The sequence below is a fragment of the Pagrus pagrus genome (assembly GCF_965226575.1).
Source record: "Pagrus pagrus genome assembly, chromosome: 4".
NCBI classification, from domain to species: domain Eukaryota; kingdom Metazoa; phylum Chordata; class Actinopteri; order Spariformes; family Sparidae; genus Pagrus; species Pagrus pagrus.
In genome coordinates, this window is record NC_140188.1 from 71,791 (window position 1) to 85,391 (window position 13,601).

The 13,601-nt window shown below is 45.4% G+C and overlaps 1 protein-coding gene across 3 annotated transcripts; it reads right to left on the reverse strand.

Moving 5' to 3' along the window:
* Positions 1-696: 696 nt before the first annotated feature.
* atg16l1 (ATG16 autophagy related 16-like 1) lies at positions 697-11,192 on the reverse strand. Of its 3 annotated transcripts, XM_084352070.1 has the most exons (21): positions 10,936-11,192; positions 9,926-10,037; positions 9,745-9,838; positions 9,391-9,496; positions 8,563-8,636; positions 8,407-8,476; positions 7,558-7,739; positions 7,394-7,459; positions 7,225-7,311; positions 6,915-6,974; positions 6,708-6,755; positions 4,938-5,040; positions 4,301-4,406; positions 4,072-4,142; positions 3,626-3,697; positions 2,607-2,727; positions 2,304-2,409; positions 1,780-1,929; positions 1,516-1,563; positions 1,311-1,412; positions 697-1,134 (listed from the first exon to the last, which is right to left on the reverse strand). In XM_084352070.1, the coding sequence occupies exons 2-21, from the start codon at positions 10,029-10,031 to the stop codon at positions 1,041-1,043; spliced, it is 1,866 nt and encodes a 621-aa protein (XP_084208196.1). In that variant the 5' UTR covers positions 10,032-10,037; positions 10,936-11,192; the 3' UTR covers positions 697-1,040. The 3 variants fall into 3 exon arrangements, with proteins under 3 accessions (XP_084208196.1, XP_084208197.1, XP_084208198.1); XM_084352071.1 differs by lacking the exon at positions 6,708-6,755 and having other exon boundaries at positions 4,938-5,043; positions 10,936-11,191; XM_084352072.1 differs by lacking the exon at positions 6,708-6,755 and having other exon boundaries at positions 10,936-11,188.
* Positions 11,193-13,601: the final 2,409 nt, after the last annotated feature.

The following is a 13,601-nucleotide window of genomic DNA, read 5'->3' on the forward strand; positions in this document are numbered from 1 at the left end:
ATGATGTTGTTCTGACATAATGTGATCAGCTGTGGGTCTCTGCTGAGCTGATAAGAAGCTGTCAGTCAGACTCAGCAGTCTGTCTGCTGACATCAGCAGCTCACACACACAGACACACACACACTTCAGAAATGATGGATCAGTTCAGTTTAAAGACATTTCTTTAGTGACAACAGTTCAGCTTCAAATTCCAAATTAGGGTCATGTCAACGTTGTATGTTTGAAATGTATTTAAGATGTCAGCAGAAACTAATGAAGCCACACAGTTTGATGACTCTCACTCTTCCTCCAGGAAGTGACGTCTGATGCTTTAACTCCGATGTATCTGACTTTATGAAGGAACATGTGTCGACATCTTTGATGATTGTGTTTTTTTAATGAACAAACAAAAATAAATAGAATTAATGAATCATCTTGTGGACCATCAGGAGGCCTCGACCCAAAGGCTGAGAACCACTGATTTTAATCAATACTGTAGATTTTCTCCTGTCTGCTGTTCATCTGATGTGAGCTTCATGTCAGTTCAGTTCATCCAAAGTCCTGCAGCTGCAGAATATTGGACTGAACCTGCTGCTCAACACCTGCTGGTCACCTGAGAGCACTGCAACACTCATACACTAACAGGAAGTAACACACTTGAAACCGAACTGATTTGTCTGAAGAGAAAAATGATGAAAAGAGTTTCAGAGACAAACGTGACAGATATGATTCTGACTTTATTCTGTTTACACACACACACACACACACACACACAGACACACACACACACAGACACACATTAGTGAGACACTGTCCACTGAACCGTCCACTGGAGCTGTCCACTGAACCGTCCACGGTTAAAGAATTTACTGAATCCTTGTTGACGTCCAGCTGATGAAGTTTGACGGCAGTTTTTTTCGTGAACGTAAACTTGAGATTGAAGCTGAAGGCAGAACAAGCAGCTGTCGGCTGAGTCAGTCTGTCAGCTAATGACCAGCTTCATCATCCTCCTCCTCGTCGTCTCCATCGTCCTCCTTAATGTCTCTCTCCACATCAGCCAATCACATGTCAGACCACAGGATGGCCTTGCTGCCTTTCTCCACACTGGCGACGTACGCTCCTGAAGGTGACCAGGACACCGAGTTGATGGCAGAACTGCAGACAACAAACACACAACCAACTGATTACAGAGTTCATCTACAGTCAGCAGACAACAATCAGACAGAACCAAGCGTTGACCTCTGCCTAATTTCCAGCCTAGATGCACCTCAGCCAAAACCTAGGGGTTTAGTTACTCTTTAAAAAAACATCTGTCCAGTTCTGGTTCTTACTTGTGGTTCCGGTCCAGAGTCCGGTCCACTTTCCCTGTCAGGACATTCCAGACGTACAAAGCTCCATCAGCTGATCCTCCAGCCACATAGCTGCCGTCAGGACTGAACACAGAACACAATTAACACACAATTAACACACAATTAACACACACACACACACACACACACACACACACACACACACACACACAAAATATCAACTCACCTGAAGGTCACTCTGGTCCAATCAGCGCCACACTTGAAGCCTTGGGCACTGAACGAACACAACACACACAGTTGTTGTAGTGAGTTATTGGTAAAAAGAGGGTCAGATGATGAAGTAAAGGGGAAACACCTGCCCACAGGTGCAGCCACAAAGCTACATTTGTTAATTGAGAATAAGTTCTGTGTAACAGACCATCTGATTGTACAGATTAGTTTTCATCCAAAAGCTCACCTGTCTCGGGTGTGTCTCGGCTGTTGAACTCACCTGAACGTCTGTCTGACAGCGTTGCTGCGCAGGTCGATGATCTTCACCAGGTCGTCTCTGGAGCAGGTGAGCAGCTCGGTGCGGTCGTGGTTCAGGTCAAGAGACGTCACTCTGCCCAGCAGCTCCAGCTCCCGGACTATACTCTCCGCTCTGAGACACACACACAAGTATTGGTATGCATCTTCACATAACAAATATAAAGTTAAACACACTCATTTAAAATGATCTAATCGTTTGTTTTGTTTGAATCATTTCTTTGTTGAACTGATAAACCAGGTCAAACACCAACGCACAGCGTGTCGTTTACAAACCGTCTAACAGCTTCATGATGTTTGTATCAAATTCAAAAGGTAATGGAAGCTGTTTAAAGATGTGAAGACACAGTGAGGACACACAGTGAAGACACACTGAGGACACACTATGAGGACATACAGTGAAGACACACAGTGAGGACACGTTTAAATCTGATGTTGATCATGTGACCAGCCTCCATGTCAGACCACATCAAGAACTCTGTCACTGACCTGATGTCCCAGAACCGAACCTTCTTATCAAAGTGTCCGCTCATCACACACTGCTCCGTGCACACAATGTCATTACAGCTGGAGCCAGCAAACACCGTCTTCATACCTGCACAGGTGAGACAGCAGGTGAGGCGCGGAGATCCGTGAGGACACAAAGAGACAACGGCTGCACGACACTGAATACAACTACACTGCAGTACACTGTAGTAGACTTTACAGTCCAGCACAGAAGGAACTGCTCTGTCAGACCGGTACACCTGGTCTCAGGTGGAGTAAACCTGTACAAATTGTCTGATCACGTACAGACTTTGCTGCGGAGGTCCCACAGTTTTAGCGTCCGGTCGTAGCTCCCAGAGACAATCCGAGCGTTGTCCAATAGGAAGCGAGCTGACAACACCTTCCCACTGTGACCTGTCAAGGTGTGCTGCAGGACACACACACACACACACACACACACACACACACACACACACACACACACACAAAATCAAAAGGTTCTGAGTAATAATACATTATTATAAATTATTTATGTTGAATCAACATCACCACAAAACAAAAATAAACAAACAACAATATCTGTGTCTTTGTGGTCTCAGCAGAAGAGTGAGATCAGCTCTCAGGCCCCACCCCCTCAGCCTTAGGCTCTTGGTTGGTTCTGTTGGATGTCAGTCATCATCACTGAGCCTGTAATATCTCTGTACAGACTCTGTGATGTCACATCCCGTCTGTGTCAACAGCTCCTGGACCACCATTGCACCACTAGAGCATGATGGGAGCAGAGAGCAGGGGCTGCTGGGATCTAAGATGGCCGACAGGATGGGGGACCTGAGGTTCAGACCTTTTACATCACATCACTGACCATCAACACACTCATAACAGCAGTGCGGCTTCTTTAAGGAACAGGGCAGTGTGTAGTGTGTCAGTGGTCGAGCAAAAGAAGGAGAGAGCGCTCAGGTGAGTGTGTTCAGAACAGACAGGTGTTAGCGACCTGAGCAGAGGGAAAGTTTAGCAGAGAAGTTGTCTAGTGGCAGTAAACAGACCATGAATAAACTCTGCAGCTCCTCAACACACAACAAGAACTTCTGTCTGAGTGACAGCTAGCACTGTCTCTGCTATTATTCATGCTATTGCTTTTCCATGCCAACAGTATCCGTTCTTGTGATGCTGAACTTGTTAGAACAGCAGTCTGGTTGCCATGATAATGGGTTACGGATGACTTAACCACGCCCCCATTCTCTGTTTGAGAGAGAATGTCGACCTGAGATGGGAGAAAAAGTGACTGGAGGTGGACTTTAAATGTTGCAGGTAAAGGTGAGACTCACCCTCAGTCTGTAGTCGTCCACAGTCCAGATCCGACTGGCAAAGTCATTGGAGGCAGCCAGCAGGTACGAGCCCTGAAACAACATGAACATGTGTTCAACATGTCGTCACCGTGACGACAGAAAATAACAGATCTTCCCAAGGACGTCTCCAGGACCAAACAGGCTTTTTAATGGATAAGTATGTCTAACTATCACTTAGCAACAGAGCTGTGTGATACAGCCTCAAAATAATATCACAATATTTGAAGTTTAAATCTCGATACACAATATGTGTCTGTCTTAAATCTCCTCTCAAACTCTTCATAAACGCTCGGACTGGACTGGATATCACAAATACTCAGACGTCGATATTGTGACAGTATTAGAGGCAAGACTGTTGGTATAATAATCAATAACCATCAGTAACATGGTTATAATGAGTAGGACAAGAAAACAAACAGACTCACAGCGCTGTCAAAGTCAATGCTGGTGATTCCAGCGTTACTGCCCGTCAGCGCTCCTTTAGGCTCACAGCGACCTGAACAATTGAAAAATGATGATCGGTTCAGTTTCAAGATGTTTTAAATATTAAACTGCTAACAGAAGTAAACAAACAACAATCAGGTTTACGTGATCAATATAAACAGCTGTATGTTGTTTATAGTGTGTCGCTTCTGGTTTACATCTTGAACTCACCCGCGATGACCTCCCACAGCTTCACCCTGCGGTCCATTCCTCCTGTTGCTAGGAGACGAGAGCCAGGGCTGAACCTCACTGCGTTCACCTCACCGTCATGGGCTTCCTACACACACACACACACACACACACACACACACACACACACAGTTATCCTATGACCCAATCAGAACGCTCCATTGAGCGCTCAGTTTGTGTTGGTCTCAGGTTGAAAACTTGTGATCAGCTCCCTCCTCCTCCTCCTCAGCCTGACACTCCATGCTGATTGGTTCTGTTGGATGTCAGTCATCATCACTGAGCCTGTAGTGTCTCTGTACAGACTCTGTGATGTCACATCCTGTCTGTGTCAGCAGCTCCTGGACCACCATTGCACCACTAGAGCATGATGGGAGCAGAGAGCAGGGGCTGCTGGGAGCCAGAGGGCGGCAGGAGGGGATTGTGGGTAATCAGACCTTTTACTGCTCATCACTGACCAATCAGGTTTCAGCTGACAATATTTCTATTAAATCCACCAAAGAGAAGCATTGTGGGAACATCAGGTCATTGATGATGTCACTGATGAAACACCAACTAAGACTCAGTTTATAGACTCCATCTGATCTACAGACAGGCTGACGAGGCGAGGACAGATACTCACAAAGACGTGCAGCGCTGTGGACGGGACTCGAACCTCTGCACACACACCTGACGGAGCCTCAGTGTTCTCAGGTGAAGTGCTGAAAGAGTTGCCAGTTCGACGCCTGCTGAGGAAAAGTAGCAGCGTCACAAACACCATCAGCTTTACACTGTTTACACGTGTCTGTTTAACACATCACTGTGTGTGTGTGTGTGTGTGTGTGTGTGTGTGTGTGTGTGTGTGTGTGTGTGTGTGTGTGTGTGTGTGTGTGAAGACACATTATGTGTGTGGGATTCAGCTCATTATTATAAAACATTGTTAACAGAACTAATCCTGCGAGTGTGTGAATCAGAGAAACTCACGATTGGGCAACAATCAATACAAGACAGACAGACACACACTCTTGTGTATTTAATGTAAAGCAGTCATAAAGTGTCAGACAGCCGAACAGTTCTGCAGTTCAATGTTTAAACATTTCCAGCAGGAAAGAGGTGATTCTGTTCAAACTGTCAGAGAGACCAGTTACAGACTCCATGTTGTAATACTGATATTTGGTGCCGGTTTATCAATAACTGTATCGCAACAGTAAGCAATACAATATATTATCGTATTGATACTTTATCCCACCATGTTTTATAGGACTGATCACAGTAAACTACAACCCACCACAGTAAACTTATCACAGTAAATAATGACTGATGACAGTAAACAACTGATCAATGTAAATAACTGAATGAGGTTATTGTCAGGGTGTGAGATCACACATCATTTTGAATCAAAGCACTGACAGGTACAGAAGCCTTGAAGGGACAACACGCCGAGTCTCCTGATGGGTTCAATTTATCATGTGTGTTTATTATCCATATGAGCGGATAAGAGAGCCACACTGACGTACAGGTGTGCTCCAGGTGACATGACCGCACTGACGTACAGGTGCGCTCCAGGTGACCATCAGCAGGATCATATTGTTAAATCAAGGCCTCTGTAACTCTATCCACACAGGAACACACACACTATTCTACATGCCTCTGATTATTGATTGATAGTATTGAGATTATTGGCAAGAATAATCAGTTCACTACAAACTTCACCGTGTGTTCACACCGACAGCACAATGATCAACAAGTCAACAGACGGCTGTTTTGTTCTCTGTGATTCTGCTCACATGTGATTCTGCTGACAGCTAATCACAAGACAGCTTCCCTGAGAAACTTCTTAACTTAAAAGTTGACCTGATGGTGGCGCTAGATGAAAAGTCAGAGGATCACCAAAGTTATTACAGTTCATCCTGAGGGGAACATGAATGAAACTGAGACTTAAATATAATCTTCCAGCCACTTCTCATTATCAATAAATCAATCAAGTAATCATTTATTATTCAAATACAGTGAAGAAATGCTGTATTTCTCCGTTTTCTGTCTCAATAAACTGAATCTGAGTTTTGGACTGTCGGTAAAACAAAATGAGACATTTGAAGATCAACATGGTCTCGGGGAGGTTGTGATCAGCAGTTTCAGTATTTTTTTGATATTTCACAGTCCAAACAATAACTGAAAAAATCTTCTGCAAATGATTCAATAATAATAATAATAATAATAATAATAATAATAATACTTAGTTGGAGTTCATGACAGTCCATCCAATAGTTGTTGAAATATTTTAATGGACGAACAACCAAAAATCAGTAACGCTCATTAGACCTCTGCTGTTAGAGACTTATATTCTGTGAGAGAGCTGACAGCCAATCACAGAGCTGACAGTGTGAACAGGTGAACACACACAGTCCTTCACCTGGAGTACAGTGGTGGGACGAGTCCAGGCTGAACACACTCAGACACTCTGTAGACAGACAGACAGACAGACAGACAGACAGACAGGTAGATAGACAGGTGGTCAATCACAACAGTCCAGAGCTGCAGAGACCTGGACAAACCTGGGCAGACCTGCAGAGACCTGGACAAAGGGACACACAGGCCAGATGATCCTACAGCTACATACCCAAAAATGTTAGAGATGGAGTCCAGCAGACCACCAGGAGGAGGCTGGGAGATTTTCTTACTGCACAGACACACAAACAAAGTCCTCGTTAACGTCTTCACATCTTACTGGACCAACATTTCAAACCCTGAGAGATTCAGTTCCTGGGACAGAAAACAAACAGACTGGATCTCGATCTGAAGAGTTGTTTATAAAGAGACCCATTGTTCAATTTGAACTGTGATCATGTGTACAATTAACGGGAACAGTTTCAGTGTCCACTGTCTTCCAGTTTACCCAGTAGCTACAGCAGCACAGGTAAAGATCTCACCTGGGCGTTCTGCTGAGTGGTCTGTTAGGGGAGGTCTCTCCGCCGCCCTTCCCTCCGTCTTCAGTCAGGACCTCGATGTCGTCGTCTCTGAGGACACAGACACAGTCAGTACTGACACTCACCTCCCTGAGGCTCATAAAGCTGATGTCAAGATAATTCATGTACTGACGGGTCGACAGGCAGCGGCTCTTTAGCAGCGTCGGCCAGTTCTTTCTGCAGTTTGGCTTGTCTGCGTCTGAAACACCAACAGAACACAGTCGATCAGAGTCAGTCAGTCAGTCAGTCAGTCAGAGGATCAACCACAGGTCCATCACAGTCGTCCTCCAGGCTTACCTGCTGTCCTTCTCGTTCTCAGCATTCAGCTTGTTGGCCTCCTGAGCCTTCTCAGCCATCCAGCGGGACACCAGCTCCTGGTTGTCCTCAGTGGTCTTCCTCAGTTTTTCCTCCAGAGCAGAGAAGGTGATCTGTAGGGCATCGTACTCGTCCTTCAGGGTCTGATTCGCCCTCTCCAGGTCCTGCAGGGACACAGTGTCCTGTTGATGGTCTGATGCATCCAGTCACAGACCAACTGTTTGACTGATTGCACATTTACAATTTGTTCATGTTACCGTGGTAACGGGAAACAGCATGCGGTTAAAAGTGATTTTAAAGTCTGTGATTTGTCAGAATGAAGATGTGTTTCTGATGGAGGACAGACCCTGTGGAGTCTGTATCTAATGAAACTGACTTCCTGTTTCTTGTCTGCTCAGACTGTGAAGGTCTCAGGTTGAAAACTTGTGATCAGCTCCCTCCTCCTCCTCCTCAGCCTGACACTCCATGCTGATTGGTTCTGTTGGATGTCAGTCATCATCACTGAGCCTGTAGTGTCTCTGTACAGACTCTGTGATGTCACATCCCGTCTGTGTCAGCAGCTCCTGAGACCACCATTGAAATACTAGAGCATGACGGTAGCAGAGAGCAGGGGCTGCTGGGAGCCAGAGGGTGGCAGGAGGGGATTGTGGATAATCAGACCTTTTACTGCTCATCACTGACCTTCATCACATCTCTAACGGCTCAGAAGAGCCAACAAACAGCTGTCAGTTTAACTTCCTGCTACGTGATGGACATTAACAGCTTAAGGGGGCCATAACATGACATCAGCCGCCTGTCAGGTACATGTGATGGTGTCAGCTGCTCTCCTACCTGCAGATAGCTCCTCAGGTCCCGGCAGTCTCCCTCCAGGCTGGCGATCTGCTGCTGGTACTCCAACATCCTGAACAAACACACAAACATCAGAGACATGATTTGTGTTTGCTCACCTGCTGCAGGTAAACATGCTGCAGTGTGTATGTTACTGACTTTGCCTCGTTGCTCTGGATCTCTTTGTCTTTCTGCTGAATCTGGTTGTTCAGTTCGATCACACTCTGAGCCAGCTGCACAACAAACACAAACAACATGTTTCTACAACCTTCCAGGACCATGACTCAGCACTTCCATCACCTGAATCTAATCCACCACCTTTAGTCAGAGCTGGAAACACAAAGACTTGTTGACGGGATAATGGATGTCAGGCTGCTCAGATTTATGTCTCAACACAAACAGAATCTTAGTTTCAAAACATCTCAAATATCAAAGAAACATCCAGGAAGCCGTTGACAATCTTTGACAGTTTGATTCATTCAGATAGCTATGTGTTTCTAAATGCTGTGCCGCTCAGCTGGATCTGACGCTCTCGGCTGGATCTGACGCTCTCGGCTGGATCTGACGCTCTCGGCTCGGCTGTGACGCTCTGGGCTCGGCTGTGACGCTCTGGGCTCGGCTGTGACGCGCTCGGCTGGCTGTGACGCTCTCGGCTGGATCCGACGCTCTCGGCTGGATCCGACGCTCTGGGCTCGGCTGTGACGAACTCAGCTGTGACGCGCTGCGCTCGGCTGGCTGTGACGCAGTCATTTATTAATGAATTAACACAACTTTGAACTGTCACCTTTTTTAAAGAAAACCAAATATTAAAATCTGTATTTATTAATCATATTTATTTACATTCATATTATATCCATTAAATGGATCAAACTGTAAACCACAACCAGTTCCTTCTGACTGACGTCGACTCATGAATGAACACCTGAGCTGTTTTATCAGGACAGGTGTAGGTGATGACATCATTTCCTGGGTGTGAAGGTGACTGACCTCTCCTCGTTTCTTGTGCAGCTCTGTCAGCTCCTCCTGGTGTTTGATTCTCATCTGAGCCATTTCCTGCTGCAGGGCGTCGCTGCGACTTGAGTCCGCAGCCGGACTGAAGCACAAGACCAGGACAAGATAGAGGACACGTCAGAACAATTTATAGGACATGTCAGAGGGACACATCAGAGGACTTGTTAGAGGGACAAGTTAAAGGACACATTAGAGGGACACGTCAGGGGACTAGTCACACGTCAGGACGGGGGATAAGTCAAACGACCCTGACCAGGTCAAGTCACACATCAGGGGACAGGTCAGGGAAATGTCTGAACCATCAGACACCTGTAGTAGACGTGGACTCACCTGGCCTCATGTCCTCTCTGGACCTCATACTTGTCAGTCTGGTATCTCTCTGACAGAACCGCCTGCAGGTCTGACTTCTCAAGAAGACGATTATCTGAGACACAGAGACAGACAAAGAGTCAGGCTGACACAGGGACAGACACACAGAGACAGGCAGGAAGTGAGACAGTGATGGACTTACACTGGTGGACGATCTCTTCGAAGGCCTGTCTCTGCACTCGGTCTCTGAGCTTCAGCTGCTCTGAGACGTGTCTCTTCCACGTACACTCCACCCGCCGCTCCGCCATGACCAACTGACACACACACACACACACACACACACACACACACACACACACACACACACACACACTAGTTTGTTCTGCTGTGCTGTTGAACTGTTTCTAATATTTGGTCCACACTGTCTCTATCAGATGATGATGAAACAGGAAGGTTCCAAGTCAAACTGATCATTAGAGTGTTCCTGCATATGGAGACTGCTGATTGGCTGTTCATAATAAACTAATGAACATTTGTGTCGCCATCTTTGTTTGGGTCAGATGTAAAGACACAACGAGGGGCAGCAGATGTTTTATACGTCACCAATCAATAACCAGGTTTCAAACAAATCAATGATCTATATTTTATCATGAGGTTTATCAGTGTCTTTACTGAGTTTGTTGTTGGTTTGTTTGGTTTTGATGTCAGTGTTTAATGTTGTAACTGTTCACATTTGCTTTATTTAAATATACCGATACACAATGACGTCACATTAACCCAGGTGACACACAGATCACCTGTACAGCTGCTGACGTCGAGCTCTAATACAGCCAACAGCACCACAGACACATTAAAACTGTTGCACAGGAAAGAAATATAAAACGTGTTTAGCAGCTAGAAGCTTCTCGTTGTTAGCATGTGAGGCTAGATGGAATCACAACACAAACAGGAAGACACCCAGGCTAACAGGCTAACATGCTAACAGGATCCGGTCACTAATCATTAAAATCTGTCAGTTTTACGACGGTTAGAAAACAAACAACATGTCGGCGCCGTCGTGTCGGTGTAACGGTCTCTTTGTGGTGTTTACGGGCCGTTTCACACTGCAGCTCCCGGGACACAAACACCCGTGACTCGACATGTTAGCATGCTAACGTAGCTGCTAGCTGCAGAGCTTCGCAGCGCTTTCAAAGGGATAAAAATAAAACTTACACCATCTAACTGAGTCCCGGACTGAGGCTCGTTTCCTGCACCGATCCGCCGTTAACCTCCGGGATGATGTCTCAGGCCTGTCGGTGTTTAACGCTCCCGTTTATCTCGTTGACCGACATCAGCTTCTTCAGCCACCAACTACAACACAGCTCCATTTTGGCTCCGGCGACACACTTCCGGGATGGTAGCACGAAGATGACGTCGTGTTTAACGAGGAGTCGCTCCTCTTTTATGTCACAACTTTATGAGTAGGCTCGTTGGAGATGAACTGCGCCTCGCCTGGAAGGTGGACGAGACCAGGCGGCAGCAGCAGGGGGCGCTGACAACAAGCTGCAGTCCAGTCGGACAGTTTCCAGCCGCCGTCAAAGAAAATACAAGTCACAGAAACATTTACATCCTGTTGGATCCACCTGAAGCTACCTGTAGTGCAGAACACGTTCATTTACACACATTGAACTAGTGAATTAACAGTCCAAACGTTCTCACAGCTACATATACAGGCTACACATGGGGGGGACGAGCAGCAAAGGTTTCTAATGATCTTTATTTACTTATGTATTTATATTTGTAATTATATACAGTATATATGTGGGAATATGTGTGTATCTGGCATATTCTATCCTTTGTTCTTTTTGTCTGCCTTGTAAAGCACTGATTGCTCGTTTTTATAAGTGTTATATAAATAACCTTTATTATTATTATTATTATTATTATTATTATTATTATTATCAACCACACAATATGTTTGTTAACAGATTAAACCTTCATTGCACAACATGAGATTCTTATAATCTAGCATTAAATATAACAATTACACACAAAATTAGGATTTTCGACAAAACGTAGTGTTTGTAGTCCTAACTAAGAGTTTGTAGTCCTAACTAAGAGCCAATCAGCTCTTTGATCAGGCGACAGCCAGGCGTTTCCCATCATGCCCTGAGGTCTTGCAGTCGGTGGAGAGCAACTGCGGCGCCTGGCTCTAAAAACTGCGGCACCTTGATCTCGTGAGGTTATCGTTGCCGGCGCGTGCATGACGTCAGAGCAAATCGGGATCAAGTCGGACACAAATCTAACCGGCATGCATTGTGCGGTGGTCGCCGGTGATCGATTCTGCGCAGGCCTGGCTCATCTCGAACGAGCCTAGTATTTCCAGACAGAACACCGGATGAGTCACCAGGCGGCGGTCATGAGTTGAGTTAAGGCTTTCAGGAAGCTTTTGTCTTTAATCATTTAATCAAACTTTAAATTCCCACAACAACGATCTGATGAATTAGCTCATTTATGTGCATTAAATACACGAGACAGAGTCTCAACAACAGCCAACACATTACAATCCCTTTATTAGTCCCGCAAACGAGCCAAAGGACAGTTCAATATAACAATAAACAATAATAATAGTAAAAAATAAACAATATAACAAAAACGTAAGAAGAAGAGCTAGAGCAGAAATAGAAATAGATTTGTATACATTATATGTACAAATATAAACAGTGTGGCAGTGTATTGTTATTAATAAATAATGAATATGAGTATGAGAATTGTCCAGTTACTGCAAACCAAAATGAGAAATGAGTTATGTATGTAGTGTTTATTGCACAGTGCACAGTGAGGTCTACTGGAGCAGTGCTGGTTGGACCTGCGGTACCTCTCCTCCACACACTTGGACCTGCGGTACCTCTCCTCCACACACTTGGACCTGCGGTACCTCTCCTTCACACACTTGGAGCTGTGAATGTCTTGCATTCAATAGCAAGCATCCTCTCCCCATGACTGTTCTTTTAATCTACCGCCCACCTAAACCAAATCCACGTTTCATCCCAGAGATGTACAATCTTCTTTCCGCCTTCTGTTCAACTTCCCCCAATATCATAATTCTTGGAGATTTTAACATCCATGTCAACACCCCCTCCTGCCACCTTGCCTCTGAGTTCCTCCAGCTACTGGACTGTTTAAACCTCAGGCAACATGTTGACTCTCCCACACACATCAAGGGGAACATCTTGGATCTTGTTATCACTGACTCTGCCCCTGTAAGTGCACCTTCTGTGTATGATATGGGTGTGTCTGACCATAAGGTAATCTCTGTGGAGTTACATTTTCTGTCATCATATATCAAGCCCAAACGTGAAATATGTTTCAAAAACCTGAAAAACATTGACACAAAAAATTTGGCTTCTGACCTCAAACACCTCCACCTTGTGCCTATGTCATCAGTCACTGAACCCGTGGACTTCTACAATACAACCCTGAGAAACATTCTGGATTTCCATGCGCCCATCAAAGTCAGGACAGCAACATTCTCCTGCTCTGCCCCTGGTATACAAGTGAGCTGCGGAAAATGAAGGCAGCTGGACGTGCCCTTGAGCGCCGATACAAGGCTTCTGGACTTACTGTCCACAAACTCGCGTATGGGGACCACCAGAAGACTTACTCCAAGTCCCTTAAAAACGCTCGGTCACAGTTCTACTCTATCATCCAAAGCAGTCCTGGAAATTCCAAGCAATTGTTCTCCACTATAAGCCACTTCCTTCAACCTCAAAACCCTCCCCTTACAGGAATTACAGAAGATCACTGCAATAACTTCATGGACTTTTTCACAACCAAAATTGATACTATTCGCTCATCCCCCTCGTTCCTTCCCCCTTGTCTGTTCCAGCTGCCAACCC